Genomic DNA, 24573 nt, shown 5'->3' with positions numbered 1-24573 from the left:
CCAGAGATCTTTTTACATGTCGACATCGTACGATATGGAATGACAAATTTCTTTTTTTCAGCCGCTCAAAATTCCGAGTGTCTCTGCCGGGCTTGAAGACAAGATCTTGGGATCCGGAAGCCGATATTCCACCACTGATCCACAGAGGGATCTTACTTCTAGTGAACGATGAAGGAACGCTTTGTCTGGGAAGACATAAACATTGAGTAGCGCCAGGTACCTCGACACACCTCGTGTGGGCAGTGCTGTGGCAAGGTTAGCTATAAGAGTGGCGTGTGTCGGCCAGGGAACTGGAGTAGTGCAGAGAAAGGCGAGAGAGGAACATGGAGCTAGTGGTGTGTGTGTTCTTGCTGCTGGGAGCCGCACTGGCCGGACCAGCATCGCTCAACACAGGTAACGACAGCTCACACTCAAAGTGCTTTTGGTTTTTCTGTCTGATTCTGTAAGGGAATGGTTAACGTTCGGTTTTTGGGATTGTGGACTTCCGGGTTCGATTTCCGACTGAGCCGTAAGTTTTTAACCGCGTGTGATTGTTTCTTCTGGCTCGGGAGAATGGTGTTCGTTCTTTCACCAATATTTCTGTATTTCACTCCCTATACTAAAACGCTGCTTCCCATGGCAAACGCCGCCTAAATGTATCGGAGGGTCTGCCTTATCAATGTTAAATTATGCTCCAATAACAACACAGTTTTATTATTTTTATTATTTAGTTTCATCCTCTTTGTGGTACGTTGAATCAATCATTTCTCTGTGTGTTGTTCTTTTCTTAGGCCCAGTATTTCTTCGTTCTTCTTCATCCTCGTTTCCTTTCACCTTCCGAGATAATAGGTTTGGTTTTTAATGTAGATTTGTCTTGGAACCTTATATTTTCGTCTTTTTATTACTTTACCTGTTCGATCCAATACTGAATTTCTGTAATTGTTAATTCTACCAGGTCTTTTTCAGTTTAAGGAAAGGGTTTTGTTTAGCGGTGACTGAAGAAGTCAAAGTTTCGTTTGGTTAATTTTTTGTTTGTTTTGATAGTGGCTTTACTTCGCACCGACACAGATAGATCTCATGGCAACGATGGGATAGGAAAGGCCTAGGAGTTGGAATGAAGCGACCGTGGCCTTAATTAAGATACAGCCCCAGAATTTGACTGGTGTGAAAATGCGAAACCACGGAAAACCATCTTCGGGGCTGCCGACAGCGGGATTCGAACCCACTATCTCCCGGATGCAAGCTCACAGCCGCGCGCCCCTAACCGCACGGCCAACTCGCCCGGTTTTGGTTAATCTATTAGAGTTCATTCTGAAAAGACGACCATAAAAATGTATTCTTCTTTTTCGCATAGTATCTCAGAGTTTTTCGGTTTTCTTGTAGAGTGTTTTATTCTTGATGTGCATTATCCTGAAATGTTGGTCCTGTGATCTTTCTTGTTTTTCTTTTTTTAGCTCTAGTTTCTCCATGTGGCCTTTGAAATTCATGTTTAGTGTTTCTGCTGCGTATGGTGCTTCTGGTTTAATTATTATTTTATTTTGGACCCCTATGAAAGGGATTTAGGTCTAGAAAGCCAAGAATAACGGCCGAGAGGATTCGTCGTGCTGACCACACGACACCTCGTAATCTGCAGACCTTCGAGCTGAGCAGCGGTCGCTTGGTAGGCCAAGGCCCTTCAAGGGCTGTAGTGCCATAGGGTTTGGTTTGGTTTGGGTTTTATGAAAGAGATTTCTTGTTGTAGTTTTATAATCATTATTGTTATTATTGGCCCCGTTCTGCTTCACAGTATTCGTTATAAATGGACCGGACAACATGTGTTGATATAAAATTACTGCATGGGTTGTCCAGGTACTTCTTTTTGAAAATATAGCCTACATTTTGGGATTTCTGAAGTGAACTTTTATAGATTTCTTTATTGTGTTGTTGACTGCTATTTTACGAACATTTCTTTAAATTTGCTTTACGTCGCGTCGACACACATAGGCCTTATGGCGGCGATGGGATAGGAAAGGGCTGGGAGTTGGAAGGAAGCGACCGTGGTCTTAATTAAGGTACAGCCCCACATTTTCCTGGTGTGAAAATTGGAAACGAAGGAAAACCACCTTCAGAGCTTCCGAATGGGGTTCGAACCCACTATCTCCCGAATGCAAGCTGATAGCTACATGAGGCAAACAGCGCGACCACTCGCTTGATTTTTACGAAATATTTTGTAGCTTTAGAGTTATTGTTGAGTATTTAATTTAAAGTTTCAGTTTTCGATCATTTTACTTCGCTTGATGTATTTGCACGTCGGATAATGAACCGGACGAGTTAGGGGCGAGCAGCTGTGAACTCCTATCCGGGAGATAGTGGGTTCGAATCCCACTATCGGCAGCCCTGAAGATGGTTGTCCGTAGTTTCCCATTTTCACACCAGGAAAATGCTGGGGCTGTACCTTAATTAAGGCCACGGCTGCTTCCGTCCCACTCCTAGCCCTTTCCTGTTCCATCGTCGCCATAAGACCTATCTGTGTCGGTGCGACGTAAAGCAAATAGAAAATAAAACGGATGATGTACACGATTCCAACTGTCATTTGGGACTGTGACACCGATCAGCCTACCGAACCCGAAGACTATGAATTCAATACTAATCTCGGTTATTTGGGGCACTTCCTTTTTCACCCGTTCTGACCCGCATGGCGATGGAGGTTGATCTTGGACAAACGGCGTCCAGAGTGTCTCAGTGACCCCAAACAATGTGGTTTCGACACTACTATTGGTCGTGTTCGATTACTTTTACTATGTCCGACTCGTTGGCGTACTGGCCTTCGGTTCAGAGGGTCCCGGGTTCGATTTCCGGCCGGGTCGGGGATTTTAATCTTCATTGGTTAATTCCATTGGCTCGGGAACATCCCTGCAACTCACACACAACACATAACGCTATCCTCCACCATAATTACACGCAGTTACCTACACATGGCAGATGCCGCCCATCCTCATCGGAGGGTCCGCCTTACAAGGGCCGCAGCCGGCTAGAAATAGCCACACGAAATTAATTACTTTTACTATGTTCGGCTCCGTGGCTAAATAGTTAGCGTGCTGGTCTTTAACTCAAGAGAACCCGAGTTCGATTCCCAGCAGCGTCAGGGATTTTAACGTTAAGTGGTTAATTCCGATGGCTCGGGGGCTGGATGTATGTGCTATCTTACGCATTACAAATCATCCTAGGTAGGATTTCATTCTCACAGGTGCGCAGGTCGTCCATAACGCGTCAAATAGACAGACCTGCCCCAGGCCTCTTCGGAGCCCACTCGCCATTGTTATACTTTTACTATCTACTCTCTCCCAACCGCGTGCTAGGGGTGTCTTACCCCCACAGTATTTTGCTTCATATGTAATGTGTACCAAGTTTGACTGAGAGCTATGCTGGAACATATAAACATACGAGAATCGAGTCATATGTCATGGCAACTTTTTTTTTTTTTCTCGCGAACAGGAGACAACCCGGAACATCTAAGATATGCATTTGGAAACATAGGGGATGTACTTATGCATAGTGCCTGAAGTCAAATTCTGACTTCAGGAGATTCTCGTAGGAAAGTGACAGAACACAGGCCATTGGTAAACATTGTTTTCTATTATGGTATGGACAGCAAATACACAAGACTACGTACAAAGGACAGGTCTCCACTGGTTACAGACCTTCCAAATAATCACCTCGGGGGTTACAACTGAAGAGAGGGACCAAACGGACTCATCTGCTATGCTGAACGGGGGTCGTGCTGGGGGATGGGACAGGCAAGGAAGAGGGATGGAAGTGACCGTAGCCTTAATTTAGGTACCCTTCGGCATTTGCCTGGGGGAGAAGTGGGAAACCACGGAAATCCACTTCGAGGATGGCTGAGGAGGGAATCGAAAAACCCCTGTACTCAGATGACCTCCCGAGGCTGAGTGGACCCCGTTCCAGCCCTCGTACCACTTTTCAAATTTCGTGGCAGAGCCGGGAATCGAACCGGGTCTCCGGGGGTGGCAGCTAATCACACTAATCACTACATCACGGAGGCGGACTTCGATACCTTTACGTAAAAGTATTGCTTCTCAACTGTGAGCAAAGTTATAGCTGCTACTCCAGAAAATATTCTACCTCCCACCTGACAGATGATTACATTAATTGATACTGCCATTAAAGAAGCGAACAAGTAACATGCTGAGTGAGTATACGAATCTGCAAGCGCGCTTGTCTGTGTGTGTGTGTGTGTGAGAGAGAGAGAGAGAGAGAGAGAGAGAGAGAGAGAGAAAATCGTGTATTTATATACTGTACTATTATTCCTGCTATTATTAAAACTAAACTATTAATTTGATTTTAAAAAGTAATAAATCTAACGAAACAAATGTCCTATGTGCAACATCGAACAAAATTACTGTATACGTTGTATTAACTTTGTAGTGAATATCAACATTCTGCAGATACTTGAACATCAACTTGAAGCTAAGCGGTAATGATAAGAATGAAGAAATGTTCATAATCATGGTCTCTTAAAAATCTCTTAAAATGAAAGACTTTTCTTGTCTCTCCTGTAAAATTTTGCTTTTAATCATAGAAGGTTTCTTACCGGCAGCGGCGATTTTTACTATAAAAGTAACTATTAGTGCTGGGTAGTTGTAAAGAACACTTATCTTTCTTTCTCTCTCTCTCTCTCCGCGTCAGTCTTATAAATATTTTCCGGGTCAGCTTTATCTTGCCCACTCTGTATAAGGTAAGATTTATAAGATTTCACATCCTAAGTATCAAGATACACGAAGCAGAGTGTCTTCGGCTTAATAGTGGCCGCTTTACAGCTCTGTATTCGGGAGATACTGGACTTATCCCACCGTCGGCTGTCTTGAGAATGGTTTTCCGTGGTTTCCCACTCTCCTTGCTAAGGCAAATGCCGGGACAGTTCCTCTGATAGGCCACGGCCGCATCCCTCTCCTCTCCTTCGCACCTCAAATCACCGCAACACATCTCCTGGCCTGAGAGAAGACTTCACCCTGTAGGAAGCCCGCCCTACCTCGTCATGGTACGGAATGGAAACTTTTAGTAGTAGTATCAAGATAAAGTGTTGGGATGATGTTCCACTTCTACCCATTGTGGTTAATAACCCCGTGATTTTGTTGGATTTATTTATTTAACGTATGGCTTTTTTAATATATTCTGAGAAACATAATTCCATTCATCACTATATTATTATAAACAAACATTTAGTTCTTGGGTGTATCTGATGAAATTCGGGGTTGTCATTCGGAATTTCACTTGTCCCACCACAACGTGTTTTCTGATGAGCAAATTATTAGTGGATTCCATCTACCATGCAGGCAGTGGGTCACTCTTAACAGAGTTCGGACAGGCCATGGAAGATTTACAAGTGGAACTTCATAACGTCACCGAAATGCGAGTGAGGTGCCCCACCGCAAACCATCGCTCATATCGCTGGCAGCTGCAAGCTACGTGCTGGGCTGATTTCTTTATACCATCAGAAGCAGTGTTAGAGCGGATGGAAGGGCTGGACATCCTGATATGAAATTGTGTTCTTATAATTGTAATATATTAAATTGTATATTGTATATTTATGCCATACGCTAAATAATAAATAATTAGGAATTCCTTATTCTCTCCTCCGTAAGCTCTATTTTCCGCAGTCTTCCCTAAAGTGTTGAATGGTCTGCCGTGGTGCGCCGCAGTCCCATGCACTCCCCACTTGAAGAGTGAGTCTCCACATCTCCCATGCCCTGTTCTCAACCGATTGGAGGTTGGCCATACCTTGCAAAGGGACCGTCTCAGAGATGCAAGGTAACAACTGACATGTTTCTGGAGCACTTTGAAGCCATTATCTTCTCCTGGAATCAATGATGTTAAATCTAGTGGAATTATCTCCAAGTGTGAGATGTGGATGCCTTGAACGAAGTCTGTTTATTCGGACGTCAGGAATATCAGAATGCAGTGGTGGAAATGCTGTACGTTCTGCCTGATAAAGTTAAGGAGGTGCAAGGCCGGATGGTGGGTTTCTAATCAACTGGAAACTCAGTCATGAATGGTAAGCAATACAGCTGAGAATATCACCTGTCTCTCCAAAATCTGGGCAGCAGTCGTCTTGGTAGGCCAATGTGCCACGGGCATATTTGATAGAAGGACTACTCTGATAACTCCACTCCCAAACAGTTCTCCCTAGAAAGCAGTGGCGAATGCTGGGATTAAGACATGGGCTACCACTAGACTTAGGTTACTTCTTTTCGATGGTTGGTTTAGTGAACGTCAAGCCAGCGTTTTGAGCTGCAGCCAAAAGCCAACAGAGAAGCCTGCTGTGTTGTGAAGGCTGCTTCACAAGCTACTGCCAATGCTCAACACCTGATCAGTGGAGATGGTAACCTAAGGTTCAGAAAATGAAAGTCCGGCTTTGAGGCTAAATGGATAGAACGTTTGTCTTTGATCTGATGGCCCCGGTTCAGTTTTTAGAATCAACCCCCTCATACTGTTAATTCCTCTTGCTTGGAGACTGGGTGTTTATGACGTCTTCACCATTCATTTTATCCCCATTAGGTCAACACCAAGCCTATACAGATGCCATGCCCCATTATTATTATTATTATTATTATTATTATTATTATTATTATTATTATTATTATTATTATTATTAAATAAACGTGTTGAATTTTACAGCGGTCGTGCCCATCGTTCACTGGTTAATTAGCTTCCTCGGTAAATCAGTGCTGGTGTCCGACCCACGATCACGGGTTCGAATCCAACCAACAAAAGAAAACACTAAACCCGAAAGAGGGCATTTTATTTTAGCAGATCTACCAATAAAAATAAAACTACATTGCTCCTTTAACAGCAGCCCTGCAGTCTCTTCCTACAAGGATGTACGATGAGTAACGCATGGTTGATAGCAGTGGCGATCTGACGGACCGAAGCCTAGCACACCTATCCTCCGCCGGTCCCGCTCCTAACCGGCAAGCCGCTGTGGCGAGTCGAGGGGAAAGGGGCGAGAGTCTGGGCCGCAATATCAGTCTCCGATACCTTGCTCTCAGAAATATGTGCGATGTTTTTTCTCACTGATTTCAAGTTTTGTAAATAGAACAATTTTTCATATGCTTACATTATAATGTGCTTTAGACTTCCATCATGATCAATTGAGGTTTTTTTTGCTAGTTGCTTTACGTCGCACCGACACAGATAGGTCTTTTGGCGACGATGGGACAGGAAAGGGCTAGGAGTGGGAAGGAAGCGGCCGTGGCCTTAATTAAGGTACAGCCCCACCATTTGCCTGGTGTGAAAATGGGAAACCACAGAAAACCATTTTCAGGGCTGCCGACAGTGGGATTCGAACCTACTATCTCCCGAATACTGGATACTGGCCGCACTTAAGCGACTGCAGCTATCGAGCTCGGTCAATTGAGGTTTGGGCTTCACTGATAGCCTTGGTAGCCCTCAGTATACGCCACTGCTAGAAAGATACGCTCAAAAGACGATCGACCATACCAGAGACGTCAGAGTGCATATAACGTCATGGTCATTCTCACCTGCATACACTCAACAATATTGCAGTGTAAACATTCTCACTCTTTTCTTTCAAAGTATTAAGTAAATGGCCCCAAGCTTAAGAGAGGTCTATTGGCCTGTGAATGAAACATCTCTCAATGTAGTCACCGTGTTGCATTTACATATTCATGTGGTACAAACGTCAGCTGCTAACATATGTTAATAGTTTAAGGAAAATGTCAGGCAGCTTGCGCAAAACTCGCCAAACGTACGAGGGCCATCCAGAAATGAAGTTTCTCTATTGAAACTCCATAATTCTAACCCTTCATGCAAGCAACTCAGTGTTGAAAACATCCTAGGGATATGAGCTACGAATTTTAGCTAAATAAAATATAATGACAATGAAAATCCACAGCCTGTTTCCAGTCATTCGACCTGTCGCACTCCTCTGGGGCAATGATTAATGAATGACAGATGAAATGATATTGTAGAGTGTTGCTGGAATGAAATATGACAGGGAAAACCGGAGTACCCGCAAGTGATTTTCGAAATGTTATCATGTACAGCAGAAGATAAGAGTGCAGATAGAGAATGAGATGACAGGGGAGTAAGACAAGGCTGCTGTCTCTCCCCCATACTTTTTAACATGTATTTGGAAGAAATTATCCAGAAATGCATGAATAGAAAAAGAGGAGTGAAAGTTGGTGGTAGGAGAATAGAATGTATTAGATTTGCTGATGACATGGTCATAATGGCAGAGAGTGAACGAACTATGATATCGATGCTAACAGATCTAAATGCTGTCTGTGAAGAATTTGGAATGAGAATTAATAAGAAAAAGACAAAATGTATGATGATAAGCAGAAGAAAAGTGAAGACAACTATAAAGTTAGGGCAGGAAATAATAGAACAGGTGGATGCTTTCAAATACTTGGGAAGTGTAATAACAGAGGACATGAGGTGCAGTCGAGAGGTGAAAACACGTACTGCGATTGCGAAGGAAGCATTTAATAAGAAGAGCAGACTTTTTTGTGGAGGCATGGATAGAGACTTGAGGAAGCGATTCGTGAAGTGCTTTGTATTGACCTGAGACTTGGACATTGAGAAAAGAAGACGAAAGAAGACTGGAAGCATTTGAGATGAGGATTTGGAGGAGAATGGAAAGTATACAATGGACAGAAAAGGTAAAGAATGAAGAAGTCTTGAGAAGAGTTGGGGAAGAGAGAAATATATTAAAAGTAATCAAGAAGAGAAAGCACAATTGGATTGGTCATTGAATGAGGAGAGATTGCTTGCTTATAGATGCTATAGAAGGAACGGTAAATGGAAAAATACAAAGAAGACGGAAAAGATATCAGATGCTGGACAGTATCAGGATAGAATACAAGTATGAGGAAACAAAGAGGGTGGCAAGAGACAGGATTGCGTGGAGAGCTGCCATGTGAAGACCTGCCGTATGGCAGAACACTGATGATATGATAGGAGTTATCCAATAATCACAATTTGAAACCTTTTCGGGCCCTTTGGCCCTTCAACTTTCGGCACAATTAGGAAATTGCTTAATTTTACGTTTTTCGTAATATGAAGACCCCCGTACTTTGCCTGCTAAGAAAGGTTTTCAACATTTAAAACAGGACAACGTAGTTACATGAAAAACTTTATTGGCATCCGACACAGCAATGTTGGAGCTATTTTCGATATAATCACCACCAGAATTGACACTTGTCGTATCGTGGAACCAGCTTTTGTATGCCGGTGTCATACAAGTCTGGAACCAGCGTGTGACATTCGTCTTCAGCTCTTCGTCCGCGTGAAAATCCTGATAGGCTGATAGGAATTTCTTGGGTGCAAGAAAAAATGAAAATCACTGGGAGAAAGATCATGACTGGATGATCAAACACCTCCCAGCCGAACTTCAAAGCCCTATGTGGGTGAGCATTGCCTCAGATCATCGCAACATCTGCACTGAGCATTCCACGCCCCTTGTCTTGAAAGCCTCATCACATTTTCCGTGGAAACTTTATCACGAACCGAACCTCGCGGGCTGCGGGAGAAAGAATGCGAGCCGCCATGTCGAGCCACTGCTACTGCGCTACTGACACTAGCCGCTATATGATTGCTACGTCATAGATCTGTAGCGCATGCTCATATTTCCCGGTTAAATACGTTTACTTTGCAAGAAAAGAAATAGGGAAACTTAATTTCTGGATGGCCTACGTATTTCATATTTTCCACACTTGATTATTATTATTGCCAATCAAGTAGGAGCTGCCGAGCCGAGGCGGTAAACGGGTGCTCGGTTCACAGGAAGGACATGTGCTCGATTTCCTGTCAGAAAATCGAAAAATTGTATCGAGATTTTCACTTTCGGAGCTGCACATGGCTGTGAGGTTCATTCAGCCTACACCAAAAGTGAGTAGCATGTTAATTTCTGAGAGCAAAGGCAGCCAGACGTAGAACTAGCCACTCTAGCCCACCAAGGGGTACGGATAGTGGAAGCCTTTACCTTTCACTCCTTCAAGGGCATTCATGGCCTGTACGGAGTTGTTTTTTTTTTTTTTTTTTTTTTTGTAGGTCTCCCCATCCCATTAAAAACGTAAAATTAAGCAATTCCCTCAATTGTATCGAAATTTGAAGGGCTAAAGGGCCCGGAAAGTTTTCAAATTGTGAATCCTATCAAACTAAAAAATAAATATCAAAAATCACTTCCGGCCTAAATGTAGTTCGGGAAAACTGCCTAAAACTGCTTTTTTATTAACTCGTTTTCTTTTTTATTCAAATCCTAGCGAAATTAACTTATTTACATAATTCTTTCTGTATGTGTTTCTTTGTTCAATACCCTCAGGTGCTTTTTGACTTTTTGAGAAATGTCCACTCCAAACGTAGTTATAAGGGCTTAAGTGAAACTCTGCATTGACTCACACTAGCGCTCGTAGTGGTGCTTAAGTGAAATTCTGCATTGACTCACACTAGCGCTCGTAGTGGTGCTTAAGTGAAACAATGCATTGACTCACATTAGCGGTCGTAGTGGTACTTAAGTGAAACTCTGCATTGACTCACATTAGCGCTCGTAGTGGTGCTTAAGTGAAACTCTGCATTGACTCACATTAGCGCTCGTAGTGGTGCTTAAGTGAAAGAATGCATTGACTCACATTAGCGCTCGTAGTGGTGCTTAAGTGAAACAATGCATTGACTCACATTAGCGGTCGTAGTGGTACTTAAGTGAAACTCTGCATTGACTCACATTAGCGCTCGTAGTGGTGCTTAAGTGAAAGAATGCATTGACTCACATTAGCGCTCGTAGTGGTGCTTAAGTGAAACAATGCATTGACTCACATTAGCGCTCGTAGTGGTACTTAAGTGAAACTCTGCATAGACTCACATTAGCGCTCGTAGTGGTACTTAAGTGAAACTCTGCATAGACTCACATTAGCGCTCGTAGTGGTGCTTAAGTGAAACAATGCATTGACTCACATTAGCGCTCGTAGTGGTGCTTAAGTGAAACCGTTGCCTACGAGATAGGCAACGGTGAAACAATGCATTGACTCACATTAGCGCTCGTAGTGGTGCTTAAGTGAAACAATGCATTGACTCACATTAGCGCTCGTAGTGGTGCTTAAGTGAAACAATGCATTGACACACATTAGCGTTCGTAGTGGTAGAGAAAGGCAAACTGCTAATCTAGTCGACCGGATAACGATGATTAAGAAAAGGATTGTGAATTTTAGGAAAAAAATAAAGAATATATTCTCATTTTTTATGATATTTTATTTACCTAAGTTCGTAGCCCATATCCGCAGGATGTTTTCAACACTGAGATGCTTGCCTGGAGGGCTAGAACCGTGAATTTTTATTTTTTTAACGAATCAAATTGTTGCTCGTAGCCACCAAGAAGGGAGGCGCGTGCCACCGCTAATTACAGACACTCCTTGCCACAAATACTGAGTGGATTAATGTGCGGAAAAGATGTTTCATTTAAATAACGTTTATATGATTGGATTTCTCTAGCGGAAACGATACATGTGTTATGTTTGGGTTTACTGAAATATAAGTATATTTCGTAGGAATATGTATCTCTCATATTATGTTCAAGGATGATACAGATTTTTCTTTTTCTCTGCCAATGAAGCAAAGCGCCGCGCCATGCAACTTTTGTCTGATAATTCCTTGAGCGAAGAGTTGGATTGTGGTAAACTTGAAACTTCAGTGGCGGCTGCTCCAAGTCTTGGGTAACAGACTGAATACATCGAGTGGCGTTTCGTAAAGGTGAGAGAACGTCAGTGTGATTCTTCGGTGCTGCAGAATGAGCCCTCTCTGCCCTATTTGGCCTGACCGCCAGAGTGAATCTTGCCGTTATTAGCTCGAATTGCACGACAAGTACATGGCTACCCACCTATTTAGCTTTTTGCTCTGGGCGCAGTCATTATCTTTAATTGCTGGAGAGTCAGACTCAAGAATGTCACCAGACTTGTCTCCCACGAACCGTAGTAAAGGTCAAGAACAGTACGCATTCTGCATTTCAAGGAAGGTAGACTAGCTCATCCTCAGGCTGATGTCGATTGGCTACCGGTACTTGTACTGTATTCTACTCACATCCTCAGCTCTAGCGTACTTCGCATCTCAGAATGAAATATCCAATCTCCTTGAGAATTCCCCAGCCAGATTTTACAGCCATCTCAACAATAATAATCTTTCTTTTCTTTCTTTCTTTCTTTCTTTCTTTCTTTCTTTCTTTCTTTCTTTCTTAATCTGTTTACCCTCTAGGGTTCGTTTTTCCCTCGCTTAGTGCGAGGGATCACACCTACACCGTCTCAAGGGCAGTGTCCTGGAGCGTGGACTTGGGTCGGGGGATACAACTATGCAGGAGGACTAATACCTCGCCCAGGCGGCCACACCTGGTATGAGGAACAGGGGCCTTGTTCGGGGTATGGGAAAGTTGTAAGGGATAGACAAGGAAGAGGGAAGGAAGCGGCCGTGGCCTTAAGTTCGGTAAAATCCCGGCATTTGCCTAGAGGAGAAGTGGGAAACCACGGAAAACCACTTCGAGGATGGCTGACGTGGTAATCGAACCCCCTCTACTCAGTTGAGCTCCCGAGGCTAAGTGGTCCCCGTTCCAGCCCTCGTACCACTTTTGAAATTTCGTCGTAGAGCCGAGAATCGAACCCGGGCATCCGGGGGAAACTAATCACGCTAACCACTACACCACAGATGTGGACATAATAATAATAATAATAATAATAATAATAATAATAATAATAATAATAATAATAATAATAATAATGGCATGTGATCTCCGGAGAGGACCGATTTTTTTGGTGGGGGGGCGACCGAAGGCCAGCACGCTGACCATTTAGACATGAAGCCGGACAGTCATTTCAATCATACTGACTGATGAGAAACACAGACTGATAAGGGTATAGCGGCACATGTGACATGGGCCCCTTTTCCACAATGGATGTCTTTTTTAAACACTCTGTGTATACCATTCAGACATTTCTACAGATCTTCTACAAATTCGGATAAAATTATCATCGACAAATCTCAGAGTTTTGATTTCCTTTCTTTGGATTGTAATTTCCTTTCCAGATTTCTTTTCTTTCTTTCTTTCTTTCTTTCTTTCTTTCTTTCTTTCTTTCTTTCTTTCTTTCACCGTCCGTTCTGTATAAACATTGGAAACGAGAGGGGACAAACAGTGGCCTTTCTCGAAAGTTGCCTCTTTTTCACAGCCCTCGATTCTTATCACTGCAGTCTGATTATTGTACAGATTGTAGAAAATCCTTCTTTCCCGATCACCTTCAGAATCTCAAATATCTTGATCCAATCAACGCTATTGAATGCCTTTCCTAGATCTACGAATGCCATGTACGTGGGCTTGTCCTCCTTAAATCAGTCCTCAAGATCAGACGTAAAGTCAGAATTGCTTCACGTGTACCTACATTTCTCCTGGAGCCAACCTGATCTTCCCTCACCTCAGCTTCAACTTGTCTTTCTATTCTTCTCTAAACAATGAGTAAAGAATTTGAATCAGAGATAAGGCTTTTTGCAGATGAAGTTATTCTGTATCGAGTAATTAATAAGTTACAAGTTTGTGAGCAACTGCAACGTGACCTCGAAGATGGTGTGAGATGGACAGCAGGCAAAGGTATGATTATAAACGGGGTTAAAAGTCAGATTGTGAGTTTCACAAATAGGAAAAGTCCTCTCAGTTTTAAACACTGCATTGATGGGGTGAATATTCCCTTTGAAGATCATTGTAAATACCTAGGTGTTAATATAAGAAAAGATCTTCATTGGGGTAATAACATAAACGGGATTGTAAATAAAGCGTAAAGATCTCTGCACATGGTTATGAGGGTATTTAGGGGTTGTTGTAAGGATGTAAAGGAGAGGGCATATACGTCTTTGGTAAGACCCCCAACTAGAGTATTGTTCCAATGTATGGGACCCTCACTAGAATTACTTGATTCAAGAACTGGAAAAAATTGCATAGAAAAGCAGTTCGATTTGTTCTGGGTGAATTCCGACAAAAGAGTAGCGCTACAAAAATGTTGCAAAGTTTGGACTGGGAAGAGTTAGGAGACGAGCTGCTTGACTAAGTGGTATGTTCCAAGCTGTCAGTGGAGAGGTGGCGTGTAATGACATTTGTAGACGAATAAGTTTGAGTGGTGCCTTTAAAAGTAGGAAAAATCAAAATATGAAGATGAACTTGGAATTCAAAAGGGCAAATGGGGGTAAATTATCGTTTATAGGAGGGGAAGTAAGGGATTGGAATAACTTACCAAGGAAGATGTTAAATAAATATCCAATTTCTTTGTAACCATTTGTTCTGGGCGATTTCCAACAAAACAGTAGCGTTACAAAAATGTTGCAATCAATCAATACTGATCTGCATTTAGGGCAGTCGCCCAGGTGGCAGATTCCCTATCTGTTGTTTTCCTAGCATTTTCCTAAATGATTTCAAAGAAATTGGAAATTTATTGAACATCTCCCTTGGTAAGTTATTCCAATCTCTAACTCCCCTTCCTATAAATGAATATTTGCCCCAGTTTTTCCTCTTGAATTCCAACTTTATCTTCATATTGTGATCTTTCCTACTTTTATAAACGCCATTCAAACTTATTCGTCTATTAATATCATTCCACGCCATCTCTCCGCTGACAGCTCGGAACATACCACTTAGTCGAGCAGCTCTTCTTCTTTCTCTCAATTCTTCCCAACCCAAACATTGCAACATTTTTGTAACGCTACTCTTTTGTCGGAAATCACTCAGAACAAATCGAGCTGCTTTTCTTGGATTTTTTCCAGTTCTTGAATCAGGTAATCCTGGTGAGGGTCCCATACACTGGAACCATACTCTAGTTGGGGTCTTACCAGAGAATTATATGCCCTCTCCTTTACATCCTTACTACAACCCCTAAACACCCTCATAACCATGTGCAGAGATCGGTACCCTTTATTTACAATCCCATTTATGTGATTACCCCAATGAAGATCTTTCTTTATATTAACACCTAGATACTTACAATGATCCCCAAAAGGAACTTTTACCCCATCAACGCAGTAATTAAAACTCAGAGGACTTTTCCTATTTGTGATACTCACAACCTGACTTTTAACCCCGTTTATCAACATACCATTGCCTGCTGTCCATCTCACAACATTTTTGAGGTCACGTTGCAGTTGCTCACAATCTTGTAACTTATTTATCACTCTATAGAGAATAACATCATCCGCAAAAAGCCTTACCTCCGATTCCACTCCTTTACTCATATCATTTATATATATATATATAAGAAAACATAAAGGTCCGAAAACACTGCCCTGATAAACTCCCCTCTCAACGATTACAGGGTCAGACAAAGCTTCACCTACTCTAACTCTCTGAGATCTATTTTCTAGAAATATAGCAACCCATTCAGTCACTCTTTTGTCTAGTCCAATTGCACTCATTTTTGCCAGTAGTCTCCCATGATCCACCCTATCAAATGCTTTAGACAGGTCAATCGCGATACAGTCCATTTGACCTCCAGAATCCAAGATATCTGCTATATCTACAAGTTGAGCTTCAGTGGAATAGCCTTTCCTAAAACCGAATTGCCTTCTATCGAACCAGTTATTAATTTCACAAACATGTCTAATATAATCAGAAAGAATGCCTTCCCAAAGCTTACATACAATGCATGTCAAACTTACTGGCCTGTAATTTTCAGCTTTATGTCCATCACCCTTTCCTTTATACACAGGGGCTACTATAGCAACTCTCCATTCATCTGGTATAGCTCCTTCGACCAAACAATAATCAAATAAGTACTTCAGATATGGTACTATATCCCAACCCATTGTCTTTAGTATATCCCCAGAAATCTGATCAATTCCAGCCGCTTTTCTAGTTTTCAACTTTTGTATCTTATTGTAAATGTCATTGTTATCATATGTAAATTTTATTACTTCTTTGGCCTTAGTCTCCTCCTCTATCTCGACATTATCCTTGTAACCAACAATCTTTACATACTGCTGACTGAATACTTCTGCCTTTTGAAGATCCTCACATACACACTCCCCTTGTTCATTAATTATTCCTGGAATGTCCTTCTTGGAACCTGTTTCTGCCTTAAAATACCTATACATACCCTTCCATTTTTCACTAAAAGTTGTATGACTGCCAATTATGCTTGCCATCATGCTATCCTTAGCTGCCTTCTTTGCATGACTCAATTTTCTAGTAAGATCCTTTAATTTCTCCTTACTTCCACAGCCATTTCTAACTCTATTTCTTTCCAGTCTGCACCTCCTTCTTAGTCTCTTTATTTCTCTATTATAATAAGGTGGGTCTTTACCATTCCTTACCACCCTTAAAGGTACAAACCTGTTTTCACATTCCTCAATAATTTCTTTAAACCCATCCCAGAGTCTGTTTACATTTTTATTTACCGTTTCCCACCGATCATAGTTACTTTTTAGAAACTGCCTCATGCCTGCTTTATCAGCCATATGGTACTGCTTAACAGTCCTACTTTTAAGACCTTCCTTTCTATCACATTTATTTTTAACTACCACAAAAACAGCTTCATGATCACTAATACCATCTATTACTTCAGTTTCTCTATAGAGCTCATCTGGTTTTATCAGCACCACATCCAGGATATTTTTCCCTCTGGTTGGTTCCATCACTTTCTGAATAAGCTGTCCTTCCCCTATTAACTTATTTGCCATTTGTTCGTCATGCTTCGTGTCGTTCGCATTTCCTTCCCAATTTACATCTGGCAAATTCAGCTCTCCCGCTACAATCACATTTCTTTCCACGTCGTTTCCCACATAGGTGACTATCCTATCAAATAATTCCGAATCCGCGTCAGTGCTACCCTTTCCCGATCTGTACACTCCAAATATATCAAGTTGCCTATTATCTTTAGAAATGAGCCTTACACCTAGAATTTCATGTCTCATCTTTAACTTTTTCGTACCTTACAAATTCTTCTTTCACCAGAATGAACACTCCCCCTCTCACCATTCCTATCCTATCTCTACGATACACACTCCAGTGCGGTGAGAAAATTTCTGCATCCATTATATCATTTCTCAGCCATGATTCAACTCCTATTACAATATCTGGTAAATATATATCCATTAAATTACTTATTCTATTCCTTTCTTTACAATACTTCTACAGTTCAACACTAACAATTTTATGTCATCCCTACTTGATTTCCAGTTCCCTGTTCCCTTATCACCGCTCGCTAGGCCATCCCGTTTCCCTGAATGTACCTCCCTATTACCCTTCCAAACAAATTTCCTAACTTATACGTACCACTGCGGTTTAAATGAAGGCCATCCGAGCGCAAATCCCTGTCTCCTACCCACCCATTAGGATCTAGAAATTTCACTCCCAGTTTCCCACATACCCACTCCATAGTCTCATTTAAATCCCCAATCACCCTCCAGTCAGTATCCCTCCTACACAGTATTCCACTAATAACAGTCTCCGCTTTCTTAAACTTCACCCGTGCTGCATTTACCAGATCCCACACATCTCCAACTATGTTGGTACTTATATCAGCTTGCCTTACGTTGTTGGTACCAACGTGAAACACTACCACCTTCTCCTTCCCCTCCTCTCTCTCTTCTACTTTCCTCAACATCTGCCTCAACCTAATTCCTGGATAACATTCTACATTGGTTCCTTTTCCTCCACACACTTTCCCCACGTGTCTAACGATGGAATCCCCCATGACCAGAGCCTCAACCCTACCCACCTCATTTGATCCCCTCCCCTCCTGGTCAGCCCTGTCTTTCCTGATAGCTGCAGAAGCTACTTCCTCCTCCCTTTTCTCCTTCCCATGACCATGTTCCACCTGTCTTTTCCTATCCTCTACTCTACATTTCCCTTTCATACCTTTTCTCTTCCTCCTACTTCCACGCATCTCAGCAACAGTTCCCTGTCCCTCATCTTCCCTCTGTTGTTCTACCTGGAGTGACTCGTACCGATTACGCACAGACACCTGTCCTGAATTCTGATCCTGAATAGAGCCCTTAGCCTGCAATCTCCTTCCCCTTAGAACATTAGACCACCTGTCTTCTACATCTCCTCCCTTTCCTACCCCTCCCTCTTGTACACCTACTGTAACCTGTACATTGTTTGAGGGAGTCCTATCTTCCTTTGGGTTGGGAAGAATTGAGAGAAAGAAGAGCTGCTCGACTAAGTGGTATGTTCCGAGGTATCAGCAGAGAGATGGCGTGGAATAACATTAGTAGACGAATAAGTTTGAGTGGCGTTTATAAAAGTAGGAAAGATCACAGTATGAAGATAAAGTTGGAATTCAAGAGGGCAAACTGGGGCAAATATTCATTTATAGGAAGGGGAGTTAGGGATTGGAATAACTTACCAAGGGAGACGTTTAATAAATTTCAAATTTATTTGAAATCATTTAGGAAAAGGTTAGGAAAACAACAGATAGGGAATCTGCCACCTGGGCGACTGCCCTAAATGCAGATCAGTATTGATTGATTGAAAGGCTAGGAAAACAATAGACAGGGAATCTGCCACCTGGGGGACTGCCTGGAGGACTGCCCTGCAGATCAGTATTGATTGATTGAAAATGCGTGTTTAAAATTTGGCAAGCGTGAGATACTGAACTAATGGTGCGGTGAGTTTCGCATTTGTCAACACTTCTTTCTTGGGAACGGGTAGATTTACCAACGGAATAGCAACCCATTTATCCTTTCTGTGCCTCGTGTTTGACATCCCTGGGGTGTGCGATACAATGCCACAATCTGACCTCTTTTTACCGCGATGTCTGTGCTGTAATCAAACAGCTTTTATCACGGTACTTAAGCCACTCGATGTCTGTCCTCTGCAATCATTAGCCATTACTGTGCCTGCTTAGCTCAATTTGTATTCATATATGTAGATAGCAGCCTGTTAATGGAGGATATTTCTGACGATGAGGAGTTAACGAAGTTCATACCATTGTGAATATAGTTTAGGTCTACGAGAATAAACTTTGGGACGTGTTTAAAAGCACTGTATGCAACTGTATTACGTTCTCCATTCATCCCGTTTTCCTCGGGACAGTTCCATTTCCCTTCATTCACATTGGTGTTGGGGATCTGGAGCAAAAAACTGATAAGACATTTTTCATGTAACACAACAAGTAAAACCGGAACAGAAAGTTAAAATGATCAACGAATTTATTTGGTCAGGATTGATATACCTACTACAGTGCGCACCTCTAACTCAGTTATCCATCACCTTTCTTAAAGATCTGGACAAAATGATAAGTTCGCTTAAAGAAATAATGATGCTACCCGATGATACATCAAACTCCATGTCATATATTTCAAAGAAATTGAGAGGTATGGGACTACTCCGCACCGAATGGGAGGCTAATATTCAGCACTATAACATCTGCAGTCGCTTACTCCCAACAAGGGACGTACAGCTACATCATGTACAAACATTTTCCGATGAGCAGAACATGGCGCTCCATAAACTGAACATCGATAAAGATATTCTTCCCTCTAAAACCAATGGAAGAAAGCTCGAGAGATAATGAGAGATCGATCTTTTCAGTTATGGTGTCAGTTACCCCAGAAGGGGAGAGGAGTGGTTTTGAATGCCGATCATCCGAAAGCAAACTCCTGGATGTCTCGCAAGTCACCTTTATTTTCATCCGAATACATAAATGCTAATAAAAATGTCGTACAACCTGACCGCAGTAGGGTCGATTTCCGGCAGAACTTTCAGCTTAACACGTTGCCATTAAAACTGTTGCAACGGTACCGAAACGCTTGGACATGTGCTGGGGTTCTGCAGGAGCACCGAATTACTGAGTAACAATCATCACCATTGAGTAAGGACATCAACTGCACAAGGCCTGAGGCAGCCTGGATGGGAGGTACATCTCAAAGAGAAGAGTGGACATCATAGCCATCAATAAGAACGAGAATAAAGTGATGGTGTTAGATCCTACCATTTGCTTCGAAGAGGGACCTGATACAATCTCAAGGAAAGCAAGCAATTTATACGCCATGCCTGCTATATCTATCAGCCAAATATAACATTCCTCTTACTCAATTGGTTGTCAGAGGTGTCCTGTTTGGATCCAGAGGTACCCTGCCGAAGAACACAGTAACTATCGTTCAAAATTTTAAACATCCTTTTTACAACATAGAGAAAATCTTATTACAGATCTTAAGAGATTCTCTGTAAATTATACAGTTGTATTCATACTTTAAGTAATAATTTCCACAAAAGATATGACTTCATTATTATAATTAAATTACATACTGTAAATTATGTGTTCCGGACATTTATGGTCATCCTCACTGGAGGACGGATGAGTTTTTTAATAAATCCCACTACAGTACTACGAGAAGGCTTTATACAGGGTGTTCCTACACAACGTAAACTGGGTATTGAACCCTTTAGGTCCTTATTGAGGGATACCTACCTTCCTTACCTATCAGCAAAGTTCATGAGATCTGTCTCTTGGGTCGTTTCGGGTTCTTCGTCACTTGCTGAGGTAAAGGTAGGGTTCATTAATTCTAATCTATCTACTGTAATGAAAGGTCTGTTTAAAAGATTCCTATTTATTCAGGAAATTCTGAAGCAATCTGTCATTGGTATCATAGAAGTCAACTGTATCCACTGGGCACCACAATCATTTTTACATAATGGTCAGAACACTGGTGTGAGACTTTAACGTAATTGCCTGATGGGCATTCTTACTAGAAACCATTGTCTCAATTATTAATCATTTAAGAAAGGAAAGTCTGGAAATCCTTAAATTCGGCTTCCATGTGAGACCACATGTACCATCATAGCGATTCGTTATGGTCCAGCCCTCGTAACACGAACTCTGGACTCTGAGTATAATTAAGGCCGTCCAATCGGTGTGTGCCACACAGTGGTTCTACGGCATGGACCCTTAATTGAATCGATGTGACCTGCGTCTATGTCATGGACCGACATCTAATCTTCTAAGTTACTTTAAAGTCATTGTGGATGATGACCGCAAGGAAATGATGCTACGATGGCATATGGCCCTAATCTAAGTCACTGAGGTTGATGACCCCCTGACCATCCAAGTTTCTAGGCTGAAGGCTAAACACAATTAAGTTACATCGGTTGATGACCAAAGTTTCCACTTTACTATCCCCAGCACATTCACTGCTCAATCAATCAAAGTTCAATAATTACAACAATAGCAATGCTCACAAACTTTGTGGCAGTAAAATCCATTTCCTTCGGATATGTCCCTTTAATCTTTACTTTATTTTTAATATTCCCCAGACAACAAATTAAAATTTCCAGAATGCATCTCCAAGTTATTCGCTTGATTAAAGTTATTTCAAAATGCGGTTCACTGAATTTAATAATTTAATAAATTTAAATGATTTATCGAAATGTTAAAGAACAGTAAATTTTATCTCCGCGGACTCTGGTTTCTTCACAACTTTCTACGCAGCTGTGATGTAAAATTCAATATTGCGATGTTTATCTGGCTGGAAAAGAATTTGTTACATCATTCATGTCCAGCTATATATCTCATCTCGTGATATCATGCTTAAAAATCTAATCTAATCCTAACCGTTTAACACTTGGATATCCTAATAATCTACGTACAAACCAAACAACTCGCCATATAATTACGATGTCATATCTCGTCATTACCATTATGAATTTTGCACACCCCTCACAGACAAATCGATCATCACGACCATCGCTCTATATTTTGGACAACCCTGAAATTGGGTTACTCTGTTCCTTATACTCAAAGTTCATGGTTTCAAATGTTCATTACGTCCCCAATTACAGTGTTTCACAATACTTAGATCATTACCGGCTATGAATTTTCAACTAAATCCAGCATTTTAACGTTTTCCTGGCCGAGAATACAGTACAATCTCGACTCCACTCCTATTCCCGTTATTATCCCCGCTGTCCGCTTAGGTCTCTCACCCCATGCTCGCTTGGCAGTTACATAAACCACCCGGTTCGTTCTACCTGACTGACTTCTCAAAATGTTCCCTTTAAACTCTGCCGACATAATTAAACAAATACGATATTCTAACCAACAAAATGCACAGATTATGCTTCAAGATGCCCACACTAATTATACGCGTCGCCAATTGATACCGCTATAGATTTCTATGAATTTCTTTCCATTCCCAACATTATAAATATTCCTCGGGCTATCATATCCCGGCTTCAATGACAGGACTCTAACCTGATTCACAAAACTAACCTCTGTTTCCCAGCTCCACAATTATCATCGACCAAGAACTGGAATAAAATCCCCACTAGAAATCCCAACATCTAATATCGCACAATGCATTACTCATGAATAACTTCGCATAAATGATATCGTATTTAATAACTTGATTTTTACGAGAAATGACTGAAACATTCTACTAGATCTTTTTATTGTCAGTCAGACATAGTTTAAAATGGGCATTGAAAAAAAAAGAACGTTTCTCTCCGTGACCAAATTCATCTCCCTTGGCTCTCACCCGACAGCGCGCTTCCTCTCGATTGAAAATGAGTAACCATGGATTATTATTATTAACGTCAAATTGCAGTCAGAAGAATTTTACATCGAATGAACATCTTACTTCGACGTCACAAAATACAGGCAGTACACTCACACGGATGACGATCTACATTGGACGTGATATCACTTCAGAACCCTTATCAATAACTTTTTACAACATTATACGGCTTTCGCAAGACTTCAAAATTTATCCAAGTGGAAAATAAAACAAATGACTCTTTCAGTCGTACTCTCACATTTACCAAAACTTAGTAGGGCGACCACTGCGTCGTATATCCCCATGCAAATACACTTTAAGAAATCACGAGATGAGATAAAAGAGGCAGTAAGATGGAAAGTCACATTACCTTATGTAGTCACACCATTGTTCGTCATAGGGCTCACCTGCGACCCTGGCATTTTATTTAGCCATTTTTACATTCATGGCTGTACATATCATTGTGTTTCTTCAGGTTTCCTGGAATAAAGCATAAAAAAAAAAGAAAATACCCTTCACTTGTTTGCGGAGCGCACACGATGGATTATAATTATTCCCGCACACGAATTACTTAATCACATTAGAATATTTCAGTACTTTGACCGTCCTATCTGATACACTTATTTCTCTCAAGAAAACTATCTCCCCATGGAGTCAAGACTTAGCCGCAATGGCTAAAATCTGCAGTTGAACTCAGTCTACTTTCGTTGGTTTGATTTAGCAGAGCAGCTCAACAATTTTTCGTCCGCTTTGTATCACAAATGCCGGAGAAGGAAGCTTCGTCATGGCGTCCCTTCATATTTATAGCAGTTACCCCCTCTCTTCGGATCTCTCCCTTTGCCGCCAAGAAAATTTCTCTAAATTTTCTGACTTACCTAAACTGTAATTTCAAAGAGTTTTGAAAGTGACTACATGCTTGCTACATTTCTGGCGGTAGTGTTCATGGACATTTAAAATTTTTACGGGTTCGATTTGTGAGATGATTGACCCCCTTTGATAGGCACTATATTTTTTTGACTTGGCGTGGTCACGCCGTGTACACGCGCTTTGAAATAGTTCATAAAAATTACTTGAGATTCTTCCGCCGTCGACACGTGTGGTTGACGTCACGTACCCCAGAGCGTGGGACCGAAGGTAATCACCCCCTCGTCACGTGTCAAATCCATGCTATCAAGAATCCAACTTTTAATTATTTTGTTACACTATGCATAATGTTCTTAGGGCACAAAGGTCATGGGTTCAGTATATGAGCGTAAAAGGGTTGAAAAATGAAATACCGTATGGATTTTAGTGCCGGGATATCCCAGGACGGGTTCGGCTCACCAGGTGCAGGTCTTTCTATTTGACGTCCGTAGGCGACCTGCGTGTCGTGATGAGGATAAAATGATGATTAAGACAACACATACACCCAGCCCCCGTGCCATTGGAATTAACCAATTAAGGTTAAAATCCCCGACCCGGCCGGGAATCGAACCCGGGACCCTCTGAACCGAAGACCAGTATGCTGACCGTTCAGCCAACGAGTCGGACTAAAAGGGTTGACCATACTGATAACTAATGCGAAAACAATCGATATCTTGCACCGGTATCATCAAGACCGACTCCAATCCTCAGACCTTAATGCTACTCTCGATCGTTCAAAGATGGCGAATCGAGTAGCCGGAATTGTTGGAAATGTGGGTTTGTTTTGGTTTGTTGTTATCGTATGTAGTCGGTGAAATTTTATGAATGTTGACGCTAAATGTTAGTTCCTTTGTAGAATATAAGTGTGCGAATCTATGTATATGAGTCAGTGGACACATAGGATCTGTAATTATACGCAGTAAGTTAATGTGAGAATGTGCTTGTTTTGATCGTGTTTTTACCCATCAAAGAACATGAGTGCACAAGGTGGACCAGGTTTTAGTCTAACTATGGCAATGCCTCTCATACAACTATTCTTAAGTTTCCTACGGAATAGAACATTAAGAGAAAAATGGATTAGGAATATACATCGTGATTATTTTGAAGTCCATGACAATCAATCAATCAATCAATAAATAAATACTGATCTCCATTTAGGGCAGT

The 24573-nt window shown here is 41.6% G+C and overlaps 1 protein-coding gene across 1 annotated transcript in view; it reads left to right on the top strand.

Annotated features, from left to right (window-relative positions):
• Positions 1-255: 255 nt before the first annotated feature.
• The window catches only part of LOC136883147 (lysozyme), a 57500-nt gene continuing 33182 nt past the window's right edge, over positions 256-24573 (top strand). The window contains exon 1 of the mRNA XM_067155333.2: positions 256-393. Within this exon, the coding sequence (XP_067011434.2) occupies positions 324-393 (70 nt within the window). The 5' untranslated portion in view covers positions 256-323. The remainder of the gene's footprint in view (positions 394-24573) is intronic.

The sequence above is a fragment of the Anabrus simplex genome, chromosome 1 (assembly GCF_040414725.1).
Source record: "Anabrus simplex isolate iqAnaSimp1 chromosome 1, ASM4041472v1, whole genome shotgun sequence".
NCBI lineage: Eukaryota > Metazoa > Arthropoda > Insecta > Orthoptera > Tettigoniidae > Anabrus > Anabrus simplex.
Note: the sequence above shows the minus strand (reverse complement) of the source record. Positions and strands in the feature narration are given on the sequence as shown.